Genomic DNA, 23,442 nt, shown 5'->3' on the forward strand with positions numbered 1-23,442 from the left:
AATAATTTCAGTTGAATTCAACTGAAATTATTCAGTTGAATTCAACTGAATTCAACTGAATAATTTCAACTGAATAATTTCAGTTGAATTCAACTGAAATTATTCAGCCTCAGTTGAATAATTTGGAAAATTATTCAACTTCATTGTTTAAAATTTTCTTCTCATTGACATAATTAATCCACCATGACGTGTTGCTGTGAGATCTGTAAATCTGTCAAATGTAAGACTTTAGCACAGTCAGAATGAGATCATTTCCTCACTTGATCATGTGGGGCACAGAAACTTTAGAGTTCTCCTCAAAGACGCTGGTCATCAGGCCGTTACAGCGGATGTTATCGATGCACTGAAGTGGAAAGAAAACACACACACACACACACAAACACACACAAAACAAACAAGGATAAACGTTTCTTTTAGAAGATCAGCTAAAGTCCGCCATGGCAGCTCTGAGTTCCTCTGAGTCGGTCTGTACCTGGCTGATGTCACTGGTCCAGGCAGCCTTCTCCTGGCGGGAAGGAGCCAGGAGAACAACGCAGAAGCTCTGACCATCAGGGGGCTCCACCACAATTTTAAACTCCAGGTGACTGAAGCCTTGACCTGCAGCGTTGTCTGAAACGCAACAGGAAACCAAAACACTTTCATTCTGCTCATCTGAGCTGGGATTAACCTTGTATTGATCTGTAAACTGCCTAAATGGCTTTGTTGCATTTAATCAAAATTGTAAAAAAAAAAACCCAACATATTTTCTATTGTACCTATGAACTTTCTCATTGATATTTGTTGTTTTTTCTAGGTAGTGTTTCTTACAGTCCTTCTTCCGCCAAACTTTTTTCACCGTTGAATTCTGCAAAGTTTTCTTTGTAGAAATCTGATGTTCAGTGGTTAGGCAACCACTGGAATGAATTTTAATAATTAGTAAAGATTGCAGCAGGATACTCACAGTCTTCATCACTGGCATCTAGTTCCTCAATCAGAGTGCACTCAATCAGAGACAGAGTTCCTCCCTGCTGTTAGGAAGAAAGATAACAAATTAAATATTAAATTAAAGCCTTCCCAGTGAAAGATATTGGACACAAATCTAGACTCAACAGAAAGACTTTATTTTTAATCTTATTATGCCAGAACAAATATTTTCTGTCATAATTATGAGGGAATTTTGTAGATCTAGTTGTGCCTTCAAGGTCTAATACAAATATATTATTTATATGACTTATCCCCTAGTGTACAGGGGTATGTTCTGAACAGATTTAAGCTGACCAAAACTGTATTAAGACAATTTAAGATTAGCAGGAGAGATTGAATGTCTTTAGTTTTCAGATTTGTAAAATGCAAAGCAGGATTTGTCGCACTTCCATTACACAGATTTTTGTCTATATTCTGCTAATGTTGAAAAAAAACAACAATTTTTGGAATTGTTTCCATTCAAGTGACTAAAGTCATGGCAACAGCTGAAGTAAACAGTTACATGGGATATATTCATAATTCAGCCATGACGCTAACACACGTCACCTATCACCCAATCAGAGAAGACGTCAGCATCTTATTCAGTAGTTTGAGCGACAAGCCACGCCTACTCAGGAGCGGCTACTATGCGTCATTTTGGAGAAATTGTAATAGGTGATTTTACAGAAGAGTTATGGATTTAACATGTTGGAATGACACTCAACTGATGCTGTGAGAGCTCTGAACAACATCTGAAAAAAAAAAAAATCAGAAACAATCCATTTTGTTTTTGCCAGTAGTAACATCCAGCTGCTGATCATGTGACTTGTGTGATGTGAAAAAGGTGTTTCCATTGCAGTTCTGCAACACACATCTACTTCGATACGGCCGAAAAGCAATCTCATCATTTTTATTTTAAACAATGATTTTTTTTTTCGAAATGCCATGTTTCCATTAAGCTGATTTATTTTCATAATTTCAATTTACACAATTTTATGGTTAATGGAAACAGTGTATGTCTTCACAGGCCTGTCATTTTTGCAAAACCTGTAACTCTAGAGTCTGTGTAGAAACTGCTGAACTTGAAAACACTCAGATTGTAGATAAAGAGACGTTTTACCTTCAGCAGGTGCAGCTTCCCTCCAGAGGTCCGTGTACAGATGAGGAAGTGCTTGGTGAACAGGAAACACTGCCTCTCTCCTTCCTTCCTCAGTGAGAGCGAACCCAGACGCACCTTACTGAGCATGCCCCGTTCGCTGCTGGACGGCAGCTGGATGAGAGAACCTGATCGTGGAGGAGAGAAGTCGTGAAAGAGTGCAGGAAGGTGGGACGGCTGAACGAAAGCTGAGAAAGCAGGAAGGCTACCTTGTCTGACGAAGGTCTGGCTGGTGTCTAACAAAATGTCGCAGCCTTCAACGATCATCCTTTCAATGGCCAGATTCTTCCTGATGTTCTCTGTGTCGCTCACCTCGTCGTGCATCATTCTGAAAACACAAGGAGCAGAGGTCAGTATGTGTGTGTGTGTGTGTGTGTGTGTGTGTGTGTGTGTGTGTGTGTGTGTGTGTGTGTGTCTGTGACCTGTATGACCCAAACAGCCGGTTTTACTCTCAGTTCAGCTGAATGAAATTTGTTAAGGAGACACAAATGTTACAGGACATTCTGAAGAAAGAAAACTTATCATTTCTGATAAATTTCCACCATCGAACTACAATTGAACTTCTATGTTTAGATTTTAAATGATGACAAAAAACAGCATAATGGCAAGAAACATTTATCTAAATATTACTTATACCTTAAGTATCATTCTTTTGTGAAAATTCAGTGTAATTATTCCATAAGAATGAGTGAGAAAAATAGAAAAAAACTTAATCTATAAGAGAGATAGATTTATTGTATTTCTAAAAAACATGTAATTCCTCATAACGGTGTAAATTAATATTAATGATGTTTAAAAAAACCTCTAAAAATAATTTTTTATGATATTTTCTCTACTGTTGAGTTTATTACAACATCAATAAATAAGAAAATATGACAATTAAATATTTGTGCAGCTTTCACTGCAGTGCATTTTTTCAGTTTCTCAATAAGAACCAACATGCAACCAAATGAATCTGTCCCTGTGCGTTTAGAATGTACATACAGAAAAATGATATTCGGTCTCCACTGTAGGGTAAAATTCAGTGTCGCTGAATCGTCATTTTCATTTTTTTTTTCCACAGTCCCATACTCACTTTGACAACTCTTCCAGTTTGGATTTGGCAAACTCCAGGCTCTTGCGCTCCACATGCTCATGGGGTGTGTGCGCCAGCAGCTCATGGAGGGTGATGATGTATCGAGGAATCTAGCATTTAAAAAAATACGTGTCATAAAGAAAACATTGACATATTGAATACTAAGACATGGATGTATGATTAGAATGTGGGATGAAAATTAAGAATTTAAACCTGAGTTTTTTAAGGTTTAATATTTAAAAATCTGAAATTTTATCAGTTTAAAATCAACATTTTCAAATATGTTAAAAGCTATTTTTTTTGTAGTTTGTGACAGAATTACTTTAATTTTAACACATTCTACCAAGATCTATAAATGATTTATTGCTGTAAAGTTTTACGCGCTCTAAGTGTTTTTAACCCTCTTTAAACACAAATCTAAATAGCTTGTGGTGATTTTTTCAATCATATAATATGTAGAAGTCTAGATATTCAGACTTGTAGATAAATGGCTTCAGCAGCCCAGCTGCATTAGTTTGCTCAGTCTCAAGCCAAAAGCTGAAACATCGTTTGAATCAATTGAAGTTTTTCAAACGTACTCAAAATAAAAGCATTTTGATTTTCCATTCATCTTCATTACAATATACATTTGAAGCTGATGAAACGGCATGTCGTGATCGTAGTTACCATATGGCCACTGGAACTAAACCTAGACCTTGAAAACAAAGCAGTTTATTGCCTAATTAGTACATAAAGTGTTTGGTACCTGGAACATGGGGTAAGTGAGGAAGGTTTCCAGCATGCGGCCCTCACAGCCGGCGTTGTATTCGTACTGTTTGAGCAGCTTGTCAAAGTCTCGGTTCTGCTTGCAGTTGGCCAGAACCTGCAGGCTGTACTGGTGGTTCCGCACAAACTCCTGGTAAATGTTGAGCATGGGCAGCAGGATGTCGAACAGGTCAGCTGGGAGGAAAACGCACAGCGACTCACATTGATGTATCAAAAAAGATAGTCTAAAACTACAGCTTCTACTTCAGACATCTACAGGTAATAAATGTATGTTTTTGATGTGGTTATATTACAGTGACTCTATGTAATAATAATAATAATATTATTTATCACATATTTACATTGAAAGTGCTACAATCAATAAAACAATTAACACAAAACAGCAGCAAAGATCCTAAAATATAGATGTAAACATTAAAGATTAGAAATTCATAAGAAATATTGAGAATATTAAGTTTTTTAGGCCTGTTTTGAATGTATGTAACTGTAAAAAACTCATTTGTAATTCAATTATTTGTTTGGAAATTACTTTCTTGGAATGAATTATTATCTGTTTAGTGACTGAAAAGTGAAACTACACTGTAAAGACAATAACTTTCATCAAACACAAAATCCACTCATAAACTGCATCATCATAATTTGACAATAGTCTATATTTCTTCTTATTACAGAAGCATTACTTATGAAGATGTAGGTTACATTTTTGTTGATGTTTTTCATGTTAGGAGCTGTGATCTGAGAGTTGGTACAGTCTACAGGTTTAAGTATTTAAGTCTGACCACTGAATGACTCAGTACTCACCCAGAACCAACGTCGGCCAGTTGGCGATGCGAGCCTTCAGGCCCTGGTGGAAGATCTCGTGCAGAAACATGATGGTCTCACTGCACACAGAGAACTAATCTCAGGATGTTTCTCTTTTTATTCAGGAGACAAAATAAAATACAAACACTGTGAGTTGTGTTTTAAGACGTGCACTCTACGAAAGACCAGCAGCTAACAATTATTTTAGCGATGTCGATTATTCTAACCATTATTTGGTCAATCAGGTAAAACAATTGGCACATTCTGCAGATTTGTTGTTTAGCCACTCAAACTTATTTTATACAAGATTAGAAATACATAAAACATGCAGATAAACAAATAATTCAATTCCATTTTAAAATAGAAAACTAGACACTTTATTGCTTAAACTTCAATAACATTCTATTACTTTAGTGTAAGTTTGATCACTTGTAGCAAAGGATGAATCTGCAGCTAAAAAATACATCGTGTGAAAAGTTCAGCCCTTTCTTAATTGATTAATAGATTTTTTTTTACTAAATTTTTACCTGGTGAAGGTAAAACTGACACAAGCTCTGGAGAGAACATTACAAACAAATAAGATTTATTTTACCTTTAATGCTAAATGTATACATTTTTGGTCAGTTTTGTCTTAACTGCAGCTTTGACTGTGTTGTTCTTTCAGTAAATTGCCTTTTTAAAAGTCTAAATACTCCAGTTAAGAATTAATCAATAGTTAAACTAATTATTAATCAGATTAATCACAATTAAGCCGATTAATTAAACAAGTCATTGAGTTGTTTCTTGATCTGTCATGACTCCTAGTGAAAGAAGACGTGTGTTTGCTGTCTGTTCTGTAACCAAGTAGATGATCAAACTGCGATCAGAATGAACCTCTCTCTATAAAAGTGGAAGCTGTGTTCTGCTCCAGGCTCTTTCTCCTGACTGCGCTCAGTGAGCAGAGACTTTGAATGCTGTAGAGCCTTCAAATAAATACTGATTAAGAATATATTCTTTCTCTGGTCCTTGAAACAGGTTTCCCTCACTCTTTGTTAAAGGAAAATTTCCACAACAGTTTGGCGTGGACGTAGACTGCGGGGCGGTCTTGAATCGGGCTGATGACGAAGCTTTGCTGCTCCTCTCCGTGAGAGGATATTCTGGTTTCACATTAAATCAGTGGATTAAAATGTTCTTTTAAAGTGATTTCCTAGAATCAGTAGAGGGGAATGTAGTGTGAAAATTTGAAGGTTTTCCCACGATTAATTAATCTGATGATTAATTAATCGGATTAATTGTTTCAGCCATGCAAAAGATAATCCATGTTTTATCATGCATAAATAGTTTTATAATCCACGTCTATTTACATATTTCATTTTTTACAAATCAAATAAAAACGGGAGAAAAATTATATTTATGCCTTTACATTGATTTATAACATTTAATTGAATAATTAGCTGTCTGGAAGGATTTACAAAGGAATCTAGAAACACACAAAGAAATCATCTATAGATTAGAATTAGCTCATTTTCGGTCCATAAATGGTGACAGAAACTTAAAAATGGGATCTTCAGTATCAGGAGGCTGTTTGTTCAGGTTTCTATAACAGAGCAGCAGAATTTGGCAAATCATTTTACTTAAACTAAAACTGGCATGTCAAAGCACAGATGTCTGCTCAGTGCACCTTCAAAAGAATCAGGTACTTTGGAGCAGCTGTGAATCATCTGATCGCCTCTGTGGGATGAAATGGCAACAATCAAAGCCCTCAAACTGTGAGTCAGAAATGATCTGTGGGAAAATTCACTGGGAATTAGAACGAGAAAAGAAAAAGGCAGAAACATTTCCTCCCACTTCAGTGTCTGTTACTAACACATCGGCCCATCAGTGAAACACCATCTGATCAAATTCAACTGGAAAAAACACAGTGAACTCACAGCTTACTGTTGGCAACATGATAACATGATAACATAAAATATTACTTAGAAGAAATCTGACGTTGTAGTTTATTGCCTTGAAATTGGGCGCGTCTCTTTAAAAACTCCTGCTTTTTCTGAAGTTTCACCTTCAGGAAATCATCACAACATGGCTCCTCCGTTAACCTTTAAATCTTTGAGAAGTATCTCCTGTAAAGAGCTCAGCAGATGCATCGTTCCACAAGGTGTTTGCTAATTGCTGCTGGCTAGTTTGAAGGAGCTGAGTGGGGGGTGAGGGAGTTGGGTGTTGGGGTGTTGTCGAAGGCGGAACTAGATCCCATCAGGTACTTTGCAACTGAATGGTTACCATGGGACATTAAAGATTTTTTCAAGCATCCATGAAAGAATCAAAGCAACTCTGCAGGAATGTTTTTGGTGATGAAACGACATTATAACATGATGTAAAGGTAAAAAAAAAGTCTGTTTTACTTAAGACTGCCCCTTTTAGGATACCTGCTTCTTTGGATGTTATTTACAGGTATCACAGTAACTTGTTAGATTTAAAAAAAAAAAAGAGAATACCTTCCTTTTTTTTATTTATTTATTTATTTTTATACATTTTAACACTATTTTGTGTTAGTGTATCACATAAAATCCCAATAAGTTGGTTGAAGTTGCAATGGGACAAAACATGGAAAAGTTCTGTTGGGGAAGAATGCTTTTGTAAACTTGTATGATGATCTTTTTTGACACCCGGTACTGCAAGCGTAAATGTTTTGTGTACATTTCCCTCTCACACAGAGCAAGAGGATTCATTACCTGTTGAGGAAGATGCTGCTGACGTCATCGTGGCTTATGGGAGGCTTCTTGGAGCTGGCGGCCATGCGCAGCGGCCTGAGGAAGCAGTTGACCAGAATGGAGAGCTGGTGGACGTACTCAGTCTCTGCCTCTACCATGTTGAACACGATCTGGTTCCTCTTCCTCATGCTCTCTGCGTGAGGCGAGCAGATGTAGTCCTGGACGATGATCTTCCACTTCCTCCGGCACAACCAGCCACGCATGAAGCTTTGCACCTGCATGGTCACACAACAACCCCGTCATGGCCTCCCGTCCTCTCCGTCCGTTGTCGCCGCTTTGATGATGCTTTTACCTTTTTAATCTTTTTGATGTCCGGGTCTTCCTCTTCTTGGTTGCTCTGGAACGGGAACATCCTCTCCTTGGCTTTGTTCAACACCACAATCTACCACGACAACAGCATCTATGTGAGGTCACTGGTACAAAGTATCAAATATTCATGAAACTTTGGACAGAAATAAACATCGAGATAGGGAAGCAATGGGTTCTGGAGTCCTTGGAGCCCTGCTGTGCTTTAATTCAACAGAAGTGTCTTCTTCATCATGCCTGGGGGCTTTTGCACGCGTTGATCTAAATGTGCTCCATCTGAGGGTTGCGTCCGAGTGTGCATTTAAGTATGCATGCGCACGCAGATGTGGAGGCACTCATGCGTACCTCGGCCTTGAGCCGCTCGATCTCCGTGTCCTGATCCTCCAGCTGAGTGCGCAGCTGATTGGCTGCGATCTTCTCCGTCTCCAAGATCTGGACCAGGTGGATGTACTTCTGCATCAGGATCTCACGCTCGATCATGATGTCAGAGTAGCTGGAAGGTAGAAAGGGTTGGGCTTCGGATATGTGCTGGTGAACAAACATGGGTGCGCTAGCAGGTAAACGGGGGGGAGGGTGGTGGAGGATGTCTGAGGTGTTCACTGCCGTCGTTAAAATATAAGAGAGGCATAAGGAGAGCACTGAGAGGAAATAGAGGTCGAGTGTGATGTAACCGACGAGGTAAAACAGCGCTGTGTGACCTAAATGTGAACCGCTGCGAGCACAGAGCACCCAGACACGCTCGCTCGCCTGGATGTGGTAGCTGTGTCCAGTGTGTTTCACCAGCACCACAAAAAAGAGAAGCAAAGATGAGTTTGATTTTACGAGAATCTTTAAACTGAACGCTTAATGTTTAGAGGCTTTAACTGATGAGAAAAAGGTGCTTGACAAATTTACTACTCTGCTCATCTATTCCTCAGCAGATTTTTAAAATCATTATCTGAAAAGTGTGTGTTTTGTACTGAGCCTGACCTTTTATCTTTTGCTCCAATTTAGTCTTTCAGTGCATGTCTCTTCCAGCTTTACACACTTAAGCTGAAATGGTTGCCTATTTTTCTCTGTAAAATTTCACTTCACTCTGACTGCGACACACGAGCCTGACTGACAGCGCTAAGTCCCTCCTCCTGGCTCTGATTGGTTGTTTTTGACCGGGAATGCTGCATTTTGTCAGACGGCAATAATAGCTCTGGCAGGAGGTGGATGAGATCGATCTTTTCACAAATTATCTGTTTCATATTGTATTGTCACAACATGGTGACAGTTTTAAAAACATATGTAAAAAACATATTTTTTGTAGAAGTTGCATACAGCAACTTTTAAAAAGTTATGGATTAATGATGTACAAATTAGTGCCCAGTCAGCAACAGGATTTCCAAGAGTAAATAAGAATCAGAAATCATTCGATAGAGGTCTCAGTAGATATAATATGTATTATTAAAACCTGCTGTATTTCCTTAGCAAACAATAGGATGGGTCCACTTTTATTATTTTAAAAAGAAAGGTACTCGGATTCTCCTGACAGATTTTATGTGTGGTGCTGACGTCAATGCTGCACTGCTGTTTATTCATTTTTTTTGGTCAAAACTAACAGCTGTGAGGGATTGCTGAAGCAAGGCAACAGTTTTCCCCCTGGATCAGGGTCAGAAAACACCGCATTGTAAGGCGAAACTGACTGCTGATCACTCTGCATTAAGAAGATCTACTCAGGCTAGAAAACCTCCCATCTCGTCTGTGCAATTGTGCACGACAGATCAACTGTGCCGCCGGTTTAAATCTCCTTAAATGCTGGTCATGATCTTGTGGTATTTGATGTTCTGTGTGAGCGCTCAGTCATTAATCTCACAACACACACATTCAGATTCAGACGGTGACACGGTTTGCAGCGGCACAGCGGCCATTTTTCTGAGAAGTCCTGAACTGAGTCATTACTGACTGAAAACATTTTTCTGATTTAGAAGCAAAACGACTTTATATCCCACCACGAACATATTCCTGTACGGTTTGTGATAATCATTCTGTGTGGACTAATTATTTTCTTAAAACCACAATGTGACCTTAACATTGCTGCTTGCTTTGACTATATCCTACACAGACATCTACATTTATTAGAAATTTAGCATGAAACTGACCTTGTAATAATTTTCCTATCTTAGACTCTGAAAATGGTAAAATGAATAATGAGGGACATAAGTCCAATACTGAAGATTTTTCCCTCTAACCTGAAAATGAACAACAAAAAAACGTGACTGAAACGTGTCTGTTTGTACCTGGCCTGCTGGATGCACTCCACCCACTCGTTGCAGTCCGACTCGTCCTCTGACCGCAGCTCCAGAGGTTTCTGACCTTCATGACCAAAAATGACCAGGAAGTAGTGCTGCGTTCAACAGAAACAAACAACCAATCAAAACCACTAATTAAAGCTTTATCTTCTTGATAAAAAATGGCAGATAGTAGTAACAAAAACCAGTACATTTAAATTTTAAAAATGATTACAGTGAACGCCAAAGCACAAGTAACAAGGCAATAGAATAAAAGTAAAGTCTGAAGGTTAAATTAAAACTACCAGTGGATTGATTACAGTTTCCTGGCCAATCACCGACTTTTAAAACAACTGACCATCTGATTCTGATTTTGGCTGATGTGGATTTTTTTTGTCACCACTGGGGAGACTACAGATAACCACAGACATGTGACATAACCCGGCTTTCAATGCAGAGCTGAAGGGGCAGTGGCTGGTTTTTAGAGCTACCCTGAGGAAGATAAGATTGGTTTCTCATGGGAGCATCGGCCAATCGGCGATCTCCCAAAATTAAGGAAATTGCTGTCAATTTATCGGTACATGACAACAAAACATATACAGAAACACAAGGACTAAAAACAACACATTTGGATTCTAGATCTTTTTCAGGCTCAAAATCTAGAGGAATTTTTTGTAAAGTAAGAATCTTAATGTAACCACAATCTGACCAATGGATTTATGAAATGAAACACTTAAAACATTATTTTAAAGTCAGTAAAGTTTTAAGTCAGTAAAGTCTCTGCCTGAGCTGGAATGTTTTAGTCTTAAAAACATCTTAGACGTTTTTATACCAAACTACTTCACTGCAAGTTTGAAGCCAGCATGTTTTATAACCAATGGCGTCACAAGAGCAACAATTTGAAATAAAATCTAAGCAAGCACAAGTCATCAATTTTTTTTTCGTTTTGCTTCTGGCTTTAGGACTTTAAAATAATAATATTAATAGGACTTTCTTTTATATCCTCACTATTTGGTCTGAAAGCAAAATTGTATAGGTAGGCCTGTTGCAGTAAGCATAATAAAAAAACAAGTTCAATAATTTCCACTTGAATGATTTATAATTTTTTTCTTTTCTCTCTTTCAACCTAAAACTGGATAATAAAAGTCTTCAGTCTGGTGATTTGGTCTCAACCAGGCCTTTTTTGAAGGACAATTTTGTTTACAGATACTTCATCATTTTATTTGTTGTTTCTGTTTTGTTAATTTATTTTGGATATTTAAAATGTCTTCTAGTTCCAGTGTTAAATATTCAGTAGAATTTAAAGTTTATTGGTCTGTTAGAACGTGTTCTTGCATTATTATGCGATTACCATTATATCACATGAAAATGGTCTCATACCAACATAATTATCTTTTACCGCAATAACTAGCAAAATTTGTCATAGTGGCAGGCCCAGGTATAGTAATTATACCTGTGTGCTTTCAGTTAATTATTCATTTATTTTATCATTTGCAATGAAATACAATAACATAAAATGCAACGCCCACAGTGTAGCTTATTTTGCTTTCGGGCTGCCTCAGAGACAAACAGACGGCCAGTGTAGTAATGATGTAACGATAAGCGGGTGAAAGATATTTGCTGGCGTGTGCTGGCTACAAACGAGGGAGGCTTAAGGGCTTGTTTGTGTGTTGGGGTTGGGGGGGAGAGGGAGTGAGGGTTTACATAACCACCAAGGCTTGTACAGCTCCTTGTATTGCTAATGCGGCTTCCCCAGCCACAAGCCTGCTTTAAGCTGCAGGATAACAATGAGTGAGACGGACAGGCAGAGAAAGGGAACTGTAAGCTGACTTGCCCTGCATTCAGAGGGCAAAAAAAAAAAAAAAATCAGTTCATCAGTCTGACCTGGACAGAGCATGTCATTTCAGCCAGTGTTTGGTTTAGAAGATCTGGTGTTATAAATGCACACTCATCAGATCCCCACACCGTCCTGAGCTGCTCAACCACTTTCACAAACCAATCAGTTATGCAGCATAAATTAAAAACGTAAGATTGTCTTTAATGTACTGTGTTACGAACTTTAACTTGTGGTGCTTCTGTGGCGTGGAAAAGTCAATGTATTTGTATTGGAAATGTTTAGTATGAGCCTTTTAGTTCAGCCTTTTCTTTCACCAAACCAACACAACACATGCTGAGTTACGAATTTAGGTTTCTCAGTCAATGACATGGATGGAGAAAGACAAGTGGATCAATCAAATCCACAGGTCACCTAGGCTCTCAGCAGTAGCCTTCCGAATGTTGCCTTTAATACTCTACCATCCACTCCCATTAACAGACCGATGGTAAACGAAATACATATATACACTTACAAACTTCTATAAAATAGCTGAAGCATCAAAAATACTTGACTAAAAGATGCTGAGGCTCTGGGAATCTTTTAGCCTGAGCACCCTGTAGAAGAAGAAACATCTTTCACCCTGTTTCAAAGAGTAGTCACAATAATACTTATATTTTATCCATTAGTTTGTTTCATTAAGAGGACAGGTCATCATCAGTACCAGCTGAGAAACTGCCTAACAAAACTCATAAACTTAAAATATTTCAATCCGCATCTCCTTGTAATTCTTTCATTTAAATTATTCAAACATCAGCATTTTAAGTGTACCAGAATAAGCAACAAAGACCTTCATTACACTGGTCATACTTGTTCTCTCATCTCTTACTCTGCTAAATCTTGCAATCCCACAAAAAAACAAAAACAAGTTTGTTTACTTCAAGCAAAGGAGACATGTTGAGCACTCTCAGGACGATGTTCAGACCCCGGGGTGAGCCACGCACTGATGCATAAACAAACAAAAAGGCCAAGTGCAATGTCTGCAGCATTCCAAATTTGCACTCCGCTTTCAAACGTTTCTGCACTGTAGCTAAAACGTCAGTGTTGATGTGCTGCACATCAGCACTGACGTTTTAGATGAAGAGAGAAGAGGACGGTTAGGGGTTTCGTTTGACTGAACATGAACTGCAGAGAAACACGGGCTGATCCACACACTGCACAGTCAAAGGGAAGCTCCAACTAGGGCAGGTGGCCACGGTGGAAGTGGTTTTTCTGTGAGATGTGGTTGTGCTGGCTTGATATTCAGAAAGTGTCTGCAGGCAAAAGGGTCAGCAAGGATGCTATTCTTAGTGAAGCAGAGCCACATCCCAGAACAGAGCAGCTCCACATGCCAAGTCACAAAAACACAAACAGTCTGCACCTTCAAAGCAGCTCATTGGGTCATATTTGATTCATTGCATAATAATACGCCGACTCCACTATTCATCTTTATATTGGTGTTGGGCTACCACATCAAACAAACTGCAATCAATCATTTTCACAAGTTCAAATCAAGTTTTTGAGAAGTAACACAAAGTCTCAAGTCCTTCAACTCCAGCTCAAGTCAAGTCTCAAGTCTATAATGGGTGAAAAAGAGAAAACTAATAAAGTGCTATTTTTGAAAACAAATAAAGTGTGATTTTTAACATCTGTTAACCATTGTATTTGTTGTACACTTTACATATTTTAAATCTGAATGAAGGATAATTTTGAATGTCTCAATGATAAGAAAAAAAATTAAAAATAGTCTTTATGGAATAATTGTATTTTTTTTTAGATACTGAATGTATAACAATGGATTTGTATCCTTGTATCCTATTTGTGTGTGAGGAGTGAAGTTTGATTGGCTAAAAGCTGCTCGACTTGACCTACTGCTGATTGCATTTGGCTCAGGTCACCAGAAGGTCACCGCATTTATAATTGAATATTTTCAGGGTGAAATTTTGAAGGCTAATTTCTGCAATTAAGTTTTGTATGCAAATATTTTGCTGGTAAAATTCAAATGTACCTAATTGCACAAGATAAAAATTCAGTGTTATAAATCCAATGTAAAAAAAAATAACTGATTCTTAAGAAACTATTTTTCTAGGAAAGGCTTTTATTTTGACAATCAGGAATTGTCTTTTTAATTACACAGTTAGATTTAGCAGAGAGAATATGGTGACAGATGTAGGTTAAGTTTATTTTGTTCTGAAACAACCAGAATTTGTTCAACACAGATTTCAGTTAGAGCGAAATCAATAAAATGAAGATTTAATTTAACGTAGCAACAAACCCCTGTAAAGGTGTAAATGGCTAATACCGGCTGCCACAGTGTTGTACTCCAGTAACATGAGCTTTTTCAATGTGAGTTAAAACACAGTCTTCATCTCCCAGGCAGTCAGCCTTCCTGGTGACTACTTCAACATTTAACCACTCACTGAGACATCTTGTCTCAGTGAGTTCAGGTAAGAAAGCCTGCCGGTCATAATGTCACACATCTTCATCAGCATCCGAATCCAAGAACACAGTCTGTTATCAGCTAAATATGTCAAAACATTCTCAATAGTCTCTATGCATTAAAATGTACCGTATTTATATTGGACAAAAAGTGGATATTAGGGATGTCCAAATAATATTTCAGTGTATTCAACACAGACAAATTTTTTTTTCAAAGATGCACATTTGTGTCAAAATGGATACAAACTGACTGACTCACATTTGCCCAAATAGTCGTTATGGTAATAACACTCAGGCCTCTGCAGTCGCTTAAAATCAACAAATGAGTTTATTACAACTTTATTCAGCTGAAGAAAGTTGTAATAAACTTCTTCAGCTGTTTATTACAACTGAAGAAGTTGTAACAATGTGTTTCTCTCATTGTGTTTCACTGAGCGAAACACAATGAAAGTTTTATTTTTGGACCTAAACAGGAACAATCTAGAGTCAGCACAGCTTCAGTTATTACAGTTGGAGACTGGCGAAAAAGCCCAAAATGTGGGTATATTGATGGACACTGACCTGAACCTTCAGTCACATAAAGACAGTTACAAAGTCAGCCATCTGTCACCTGAAGAACATTTCCAGAATTAAAGGACTGATGTCTCAGCAAGATCTAGAGAAACTGATCCATGAAATACAAGGATGCCACTGCAATGTCACCATTGCAGTGGCATTAATTACTACAATGGTGTGTTTACAGGTCTGACAAAAAAATAAAAAAATAAAAAATCAATCCTCCAGCTGCAGCTGATCCAGAAAGCTACTGCTGGAGTTCTGACTAAAACCAGGAAGATAGAGCACATAACACCAGTTTTAAAATCACTACACTGAGAGAATAGACTTTAATATACTGTTAGTTTATAAATCACAACACATTAAAGATCTGCTGTTGTTGTATCAATCTTCTAGACCCCTCAGGTCTTCTGGTTCTGGTTTGATCTGCAAAACCAGAACCAGAACCAGAAACAAACATGGAGCAGCAGCATTCAACTTCTATGCACCACAAATCTGGAACAAACTTCCATAAAACTGCAAAACAGCTGAAACACTGAGTTCCTCTAAATCAACAGTGAAACCCCATTTGTTTAGAGTTGCCTTTTAATTAATAAGAAATGGAACATAGATTAATTCAAATCTGGGTTGCAACTTCTTTTTATTTTGCCACTTCAAAATAAAAATAAAAATATTTTATTTTATTTTATTTATTAGGTTTGTTTATAAGGTTATGTTTTTACCATGCAAAGCATGCTTGATTGCTTAAATTAGCCATATAAATGAACTTGACTTGACTTAGCCATCATTGTACCCTTTGCGAGTACAAAGATAAGGTGGAATAAAAGATCCTGTCCTGACGCTTCGACTTGGAACGTGCTGCACAGGATCCAGGGCTGCCAAGACTGATCCCACTAAAGGGATTACAAATTTATTTTAAGAACAATGGAAAACACCCTGAGAAATATGTTGCCCTGTTTGCGTACAGTGGTGAAAGGTGTTTGCTCCCTTAAACATTTCTTCAGTTTTTTAATGTAATTGTTTGTGGATGACATTACAGATCTGCTGTGCAGCAACAGGTCCAGTTTGGTTATGAATAACTGTCAAAGGCAATCAATAAAAAAATGTGTAATTTAGATCAAAATTACCAAGTCACCTGATTATCAGGAGAGAAATAGTCAAATAGTTCAGGCTCAGTTATTGCTTATAAATACATTAATACTAAGGTTTAGATTAAGGGTTTAAGTCCAGATTTTGGAACAGCAAGGCATCACACATCTGCAATGGGAACACTTTTTTGCATCATACGATCAACACACATGATCAGCAATCATGGGCGGAAAAGACGAAGAAGACGACAGAATGATGGTGCAGCGTGTTTCTTAAGGAGTTATTGCGTAAAAAAGCTCATTCGTGTGGAATTTCTTATTAAATGGAAACACCAAAATTGTGAAATTAGATGTTTTCAACACCGTGGAGAAATTTTGGCTTACTCTTCTTTGCAGAATTGTTTTACCTCAACCACAATGTGGAAGTTTCAGTCTTGGACAACAAGTTTAGGGTTCCAATAAAGCATATAAATCAAATTTAGGTCCAGACTTTGACTACCCCCAAGATCATCCATATGTCTATATTTCAACTTCAACATAACGACCGCAACCTTGAAAATCAACATTATAAGTAAAACTCCATAGATGCAGGACACAGTATAAATAAAGATGGTAGCAGAAACCTGGAGAGCAGAGTGGACATCAAAAGAGCTGAGTAATCAATTGAGCAAGGAGGCTTTGATGTTCTTAGATCCTTTGTCTGACTTTAAAGTTGCTTCATCAAAAACATCCGTCTTAAACTGAGCCTGCTGACAAGGTGCCTCATTAGGCAGAGATCAAACAAAGCTCCGTCAGTAAGCTGGTCACCATTAGTCTGGATGTGCTTCACGTCACGGTAACGTCACTCTAACGTCACTGTAACGCAGACCGCTGCAGAATCCTAAAGCAGAGGTTTAAATTCTACATTTTGACACAACATGGTTTAAAAAGAGGCATCAACTCTATATGGGCTCTGCTGAAACTAAAAATATAAACTATCTAAAACAGAAGCCAAGCTTTTCCTCGTTGTAGACTTAGCAGAAGTACTAAAGTAAAGTAAAAAAAAACAAAAAAACTGTGAATTTGCAAAAGGGAAATTACGGATCAAATCAGCCATCTCTGCCACCGCCTGCTGTAGAGCAAAGGCTTAGTCAGTTAGCAAGTTTACCTTTAAGGCTGACATATAGTGTCTTGTCTAGTGCGATCTTTGAAATTATGTGCTTTGTCAAACAAATTTGTCAACAAAAACTATCATTATTCTCTACTACAGTAATCCTAATGCCACATAATTTTTCTGTTTCGTCAAAAACTTCCTAGTCGTGCATCTGTTAAGATAATAAACAGCTGCTGTGAAGCGTTTCAGCAGGAAATCAATGTTAACTCCCACCAGCCTTCTTTTCCAATCGCACTTTATACACCAGAAAAATAATCAATCTATTGATTCAGTTCCTTAGCAGTTCGTGGCCTTCTGATTTTACAGAATGTCTTAAAATATTTTAACTTACACAGTATATTTGTCGTAATGTTGCTTCATGTCTGCAGTAATTAACAAATAATATAAACTTCAAGAGATATAACTTAAATCATTCATAGGTCATGCTGTGTCACAGTTAAGGTAAGCAATGCTTCCCCTGTTTTCCACAGTTTTAGGTCGTACAGCGGGAAAAATAAGTATTTGATATGTTGCCAATGTTTTATTTTTATTTTTGAGCTTGCTGAGAATGAAGAGGTCTGCAATTTTAATTGAAATTAAATATCAACTGGGAGAGAGAATCTAAAAAAAAAATGTAGAAAATGGCCTTGTATGATTTTTTTTAATCAATAATTTACGATTTATTGCATGAAGTACAGTGGTGTGAAAAAATATTTAATTTTCAAACTTTTTTTGCCAGAAAAAATGCCTTTCTCACACAGTTTGGATTGTTTTTCTCCCCTAATGCCTTAACTTGAAAACTGGATTTTGTCTCCAGAAGGCGTTGTTTTTGACTGACATTTAGATTGGTATGATGTTGAACATCATTAGCATGATGTTCAACATCATATTAATGACCATTAGTATGATGTTCAATCATACCAATAAAGGTATGGTTGAATTTCTGTGCAAAAAAACAGAAATCAGGAAGGGGACAATCTTTAACACCACTGTAAGTACTTGATAAAATACAACAATGAAACTTAATATTTGGTACAGAAAACTTTGTTTATAATTCCAGAAGTCAGACATTTCCTAGCATGTGCAGCAGGATGTTAATCCATGTGTCTCAACTATTTATTTTCTCCACTGTGCTGGTTTACAATATATTAGAAGATGAAATGTAAATTGGTTTGACTTGTTTTCAAAATATCAGCTGCAGTCCACTCTAACATCTTTTGTATTTATGACCCTATTTCCAATCCCTGTAAATCTCTATCAGTGTAAAATGTACATAGTTTTAAATAATAACCTAATAAAGAATGTTGTAGGGTGGTGCAGTTGTTGGCACCGTTGCCTTGCAGCAGGAAGGCCTTTCTGCATGGAGTTTGCATATTTCCCTCTGTATGTGAGGTTTATTTCTACGGGAAATTAAAAAAAAAACCACATTAGGCTAACTGCTCTCAGTCACCCCTAGGCGTGTGTGCATGGTTGCTTGTTGTGTGTGAAACCAGACCAGGATGCTGCGTGCCTCTCGCCCCTTTGGGGATTCTGGAGAAGTGTGTAATATCGAAACAGATGTTTTCAATCTTTCATTTGTTTGATTTAATAATCTGCAGTTCTTGTTAAAGATTAAGTTGACAATGAAATCAGGTGAAAATATACTCATGCATCCAGAGGATAATAACCTCTAAAATGCAGAGTCATTTTTCCCCACTGTTCCTGGCAAATTAAAATTATGATTTCTATCAAATTTCAGAAATGTGTGCGGTGTCAAATTAGGCTTAGATTTTAGAGCAAAGAAAGACAAAATGTCTGTAAGAAGAAGAAACTGAAAACAAAAAAGAAATGGCTGAAAAAAGCCTTGCACCATTAGTGTCACTTGTTGTGAAAATTATATGTAGATATTACTAGAAAATTGTTTAAAAACAAACAAACAAAAAAAAACTAAAAAAAAATGATCCCCTTAAGTTTAAAAACACCACTGAGTTCTAAGAAGTTTTTGGTCAAACTCATCTAGTCAACTTTCTGATGCAGGTTGCACAATCTGGAACTAAACAATGTAACTTTAAAATTATTACAGTTCAAAGTGCTGGTGGGAACCTTTAACACCGTTTATGTCTATTTTTCAATGACAGAAACTGCCTCATAACTCAGTCAGGAATTCAGCCATTTTTGATTTGTCATAGAAAATAAGAAGTTTATCCATCATTATTGCATGTGTTTAATATAAGGACTCCATGTTATGGGGTTTAAATACTTCCAATTAAGGCAAAGAACGCAAAACAGTTGTATTTAAATATTAAATATTGCATTATTTATGGAATCTTACATATAAAATATTCGTTTATCTTTCACTTTATGATGTGAACTGATTTTTTTTGGCACTGCTTTGATTGTGTAAAAACCTAATCACAGTAAACTGGAGGCTAACTTCAAACAAATCTTCTAATTATTCCCCGCATGCTTGTCACGCACCTGCTGTTTCTCCATGGGCTCCTTGCTGATGGCGGACACCTTGGGCGCAGGTGCCCGCTCGCACGTGCAGCCTTCCAGCAGGTAAATGCCGGAGGGTCTCGCGCTCTGGTCGTTCTCAAAGTAGAAGAGCACGTTCTGGTACAGGGCGAAGTACTTCTCGGTCCAGCGGCTGTTCTCCGTGGTCTTCTTGCTCAGGTAGCCCCGCTTCGAGCCCTCTTTTCGCGCCACCACAGACAGATAGAGCGCGTGGCCCTCGTTGTACCGCACGCTCTTCTGCATTTTATAAAGGCTCTTTATTTAAACTTCAGGAGAGGCCGTCACATCGCGGCGCATCTTCAGATATGCTGCTGCTGTGGTTATTTTTAGCGGACTGATGCCAGAGGGAAGGCGGTTAATGTCTCAGTCTGTTGGAGAAGGTAATCCGGGCTTACCATGATATAAAAAGTTGGACCGTCCGCAGCTCGGCAGCTTCAATGCGGGCTCTCGGAGTCAGCTCAGACAGTAACTACAGCAACACTCTGCGTTTGCATCCCATGAAACTTCAGAGAGTTGCGCTGGTTAGCGCGCGAAACTAAATGTAAAATAAATAAATAAATAAATAGAAAAAAGACAAAAGAATCTACAAAAATGGACAAGTACTGACTCACCGGCAGCAATATGAAAACAGAGACAGAGTCAGAGGAACAGACGGTGAAAACAGAATCACAACGGAGATCAGCGGTAATCGGCTTTGACACGCACTTAAAGAGACAGGTCGGGACCGCCCCGGTCCGCGCGCCGCTGACCGCTTCGCATCACTTCGTAGGAGTGCAGCGCGCGAGCCCCGCTGTCGATCTGAGAGCGCAGGAGCACTGGAGCGCGTGAGCGGTGAAAGCGAAGCAGAGACGTTTGAAGTGGGGAGGCGCAGGTGCTTCAGTGATGGCTGCATCCCACTCCGATGCGGCTGTCTCTCAGTCAGGGTCCGCTGTCAGATGGAACCTGTATTTATATTTAATTTATGTTTTTATTAATATTATTATTATTGTCTATAATCGTTGTACAGTTTAGTAAAATATTACAAACTAATACTCTCAAATATTTCCTAGTAATTGCACATCAGTACAGGTTTATATAAGTTTTAAGCCTTCAAGCCTCGCTAGGTCCACAGGTTGCAAATTAGCTGTGGATGCAAAATTTGTATGTATAAAAATCAACACTCACTACCTTTGTCCCTTTGATAATAATAAAACAAATTTTAAAAATGCAAACATTTACATCGACACAACTTGTACAGTAAAAATAGATATGTATGAACAATTTACAAAAATTTACAAAATTTACAAAAATCCTTGTTTGAGAGTCAGTTAACAGAACAGAAACGAGTTTTTCCAGTTGTTGGGAATGTTTCCACGCAGAATGCAAATCCTGTGAGCAGATACAAATATACTTTCAAAAATTAAGAGGATTAGATTTAACATCAGAAAGGTCAAAAACCATCTGGCAGCCAGTTTACACTTTCACCATAATTGAAGCACTTTACAAACCAAATCGAGATACTGTATATTTCCTGCAATTTTCGTTTTTTTCTGTATATATCAGGACTACACAGCTAATGATCCACAGGAGGCCATGTATACACACCCATCTCTCCATGAGGAAAACATCCTGATTGGTGGATTACAAACGCAACAATTATTTAAGGTTGCTGCCCCTCCTTTTTCTTTTTTTTTCAGCCATAGTAAACCTCTATGTGTATCAGATGCCAGCTTTTTACTTTATTTTCCACTTGCTACAGGGCATAAAACTCAAAATAAAATATTCTAATAAAGAAGTTCCTCTTTTGTCTGCAGCAGAACTTGGACTTTCCTTATTGGACTGAAGTGGTGGCTTGTTCTTGTTTGCATAGTTCTATGGAAGGAGCCTCATCAGTTCACTTGTCTACATGCACTGCAGGCATGGATGGAAGCTGTGCATAAATAGGCATTAGCATGGTTCTACATGCAGATAATTTCATACACACAGACTTCATTTTTTTTATTTTGCAATGACGCATATTTAACATAGCAATACCAGCTATCCATAAAATTTCTACAAAAAAGGAGAATGGTTTAAGAGAAACAGTGTGAAAATTGAGTTGAAATACCTATCACTCCTAGAAGGGCGGCTATTAATAAAGCCATCTTTTATTTTTTTAGGTTGATTTAAAATACATTGAGGGGATGTTTTTATTGTGTGTTGTTCCTGAAACGCTCACACAAGCTTACACACACACACACGCGCATGCACGCACGCATGCACGCACNAAAATACATTGAGGGGATGTTTTTATTGTGTGTTGTTCCTGAAACGCTCACACAAGCTTACACACACACACACGCGCATGCACGCACGCATGCACACACACACACACACACACACACACACACACACACACACACACACACACACACACAGAGGTTATCTCACTGATGCACTACAACATCTGTTTGTGCTCTCAGGCTGAATGGGAGTTTCAAAACAAACACCCATCTTCTGATGCATATCACCTCTTTGCAAAAATAGAAACTTCTGCTTTTACCCTCTTCACCGATGTGTGTGTGCATGTGCGTGCGTGTGTGTGTGTGTGTGTGGACTTGTCTTTGAAACAGTGTAAGGATCATTTTCCAGATGGTCCTTACAACTATGTTGTTGGGACCGACCGACTGCTCCTTATGGGTCCCAGAGCCAGTATCCCATAAGAAGAGGGGCTTGTTTTGAGGTCGGGGGTTATGTTTAGGACTAAAGTATGAATTGAGTTGATATAAGGTTTAGGGTTAGGCATGTACTGGTAATGAGGTTTAGAGTAAGGGTGAGAATTAGGCTATAGAAATGAATGGAAAATGAATGGATGTCAATGCAAAGTCCATGCAAAAATAGAAAAAGTATCTGTGTGTTTGTGAAAAGGCACAGAATGAGATCATTTATGTCTCCTTTATACAAGTGTGTTTCTGAGCTAAGCTAATACTTTGTGTTCCTTTTGCATACTGATGTAATAATGTAGAAGATGTACTTTTATATGAGTGTTATTTTCCCCATAAAATAAAATTACATGCTAAAATCTAATTACAAAAATGACAGTAGGGCACACTCAATTGAAATCCTTCAGCTCTTCCAGTAGAAAACATGAAAATATATATATATATTCTGTTGATTTGCAGAAATTTTCCTTCCATATAGATACACAGATATTAAAAAACTTGATAATTTCTTCAGTGACACTAGTGTTTTTCTGTTATGTTGCATAAAAAGTGTATTTTTCGTTCACTTTTTTGTTATTCAGTAGTCAGGCTATTTGCACGCTAGAGGGCAGTGTAGTGCCTTACTCGTCCTGCCTTTCCGGCGGAGAAAGGTTTGATTGGTGTCAGCCAAACACTGCCCAGTGTTTGGCAACCACATGGATACTTTTGGTATAGATGTTTAACAATTTTTTTGTAAACTCAAAAGAGAAATTAGAATTTGCTTGATTTTACCTTCCCCCTTTTTCCCCTTGTTCCATAGGACTGAGTGGATACATATTTTACATTAAGTTGAATTTAAAAATATGCAGTTGAAATCTTAAGTTAATGTAAGTATTTAATAACTTACATTAATAATAGAAAATGAAGACAAACAATAGAGTATAACTGAAAAGTTAATTTATTTCAGTAACTTAATTCACTAATCATATCATAGATTACACACACACACACACACTAACTTTGGCCTTTCTTGGTTAAAAATTATCCCACTGAGTCAATGCTTTGTAGAAGCAGCTTTCACTGTAATTACTGCGAAAGCTGCTTCACAGTAATTGAAGCGAGTCTTTTCACATCTTTTTGGGAAAATCTTTGCAAAGAAACTCAAACTCAGACTGA

General features: G+C 37.7%; 1 protein-coding gene across 2 annotated transcripts; it reads right to left on the reverse strand.

The window, feature by feature from the left end:
* Nucleotides 1–133: 133 nt before the first annotated feature.
* On the reverse strand, nucleotides 134–20,468 carry LOC103155577 (ras-specific guanine nucleotide-releasing factor 2-like). Of its 2 annotated transcripts, none has more exons than XM_016663656.1 (13): nucleotides 19,571–20,468; nucleotides 10,057–10,163; nucleotides 8,138–8,285; nucleotides 7,779–7,868; nucleotides 7,448–7,701; nucleotides 4,740–4,819; nucleotides 3,919–4,112; nucleotides 3,174–3,283; nucleotides 2,308–2,426; nucleotides 2,063–2,226; nucleotides 941–1,004; nucleotides 473–609; nucleotides 134–343 (listed from the first exon to the last, which is right to left on the reverse strand). In XM_016663656.1, the coding sequence occupies exons 1-13, from the start codon at nucleotides 19,847–19,849 to the stop codon at nucleotides 257–259; spliced, it is 1,833 nt and encodes a 610-aa protein (XP_016519142.1). In that variant the 5' UTR covers nucleotides 19,850–20,468; the 3' UTR covers nucleotides 134–256. The 2 variants fall into 2 exon arrangements, with proteins under 2 accessions (XP_016519142.1, XP_007577370.2); XM_007577308.2 differs by having other exon boundaries at nucleotides 941–1,007; nucleotides 19,571–20,464.
* Nucleotides 20,469–23,442: the final 2,974 nt, after the last annotated feature.

The sequence above is a fragment of the Poecilia formosa genome, unplaced genomic scaffold, assembly GCF_000485575.1.
Source record: "Poecilia formosa unplaced genomic scaffold, Poecilia_formosa-5.1.2 Scaffold436, whole genome shotgun sequence".
In the NCBI taxonomy this organism is placed as follows: Eukaryota; Metazoa; Chordata; class Actinopteri; order Cyprinodontiformes; family Poeciliidae; genus Poecilia; species Poecilia formosa.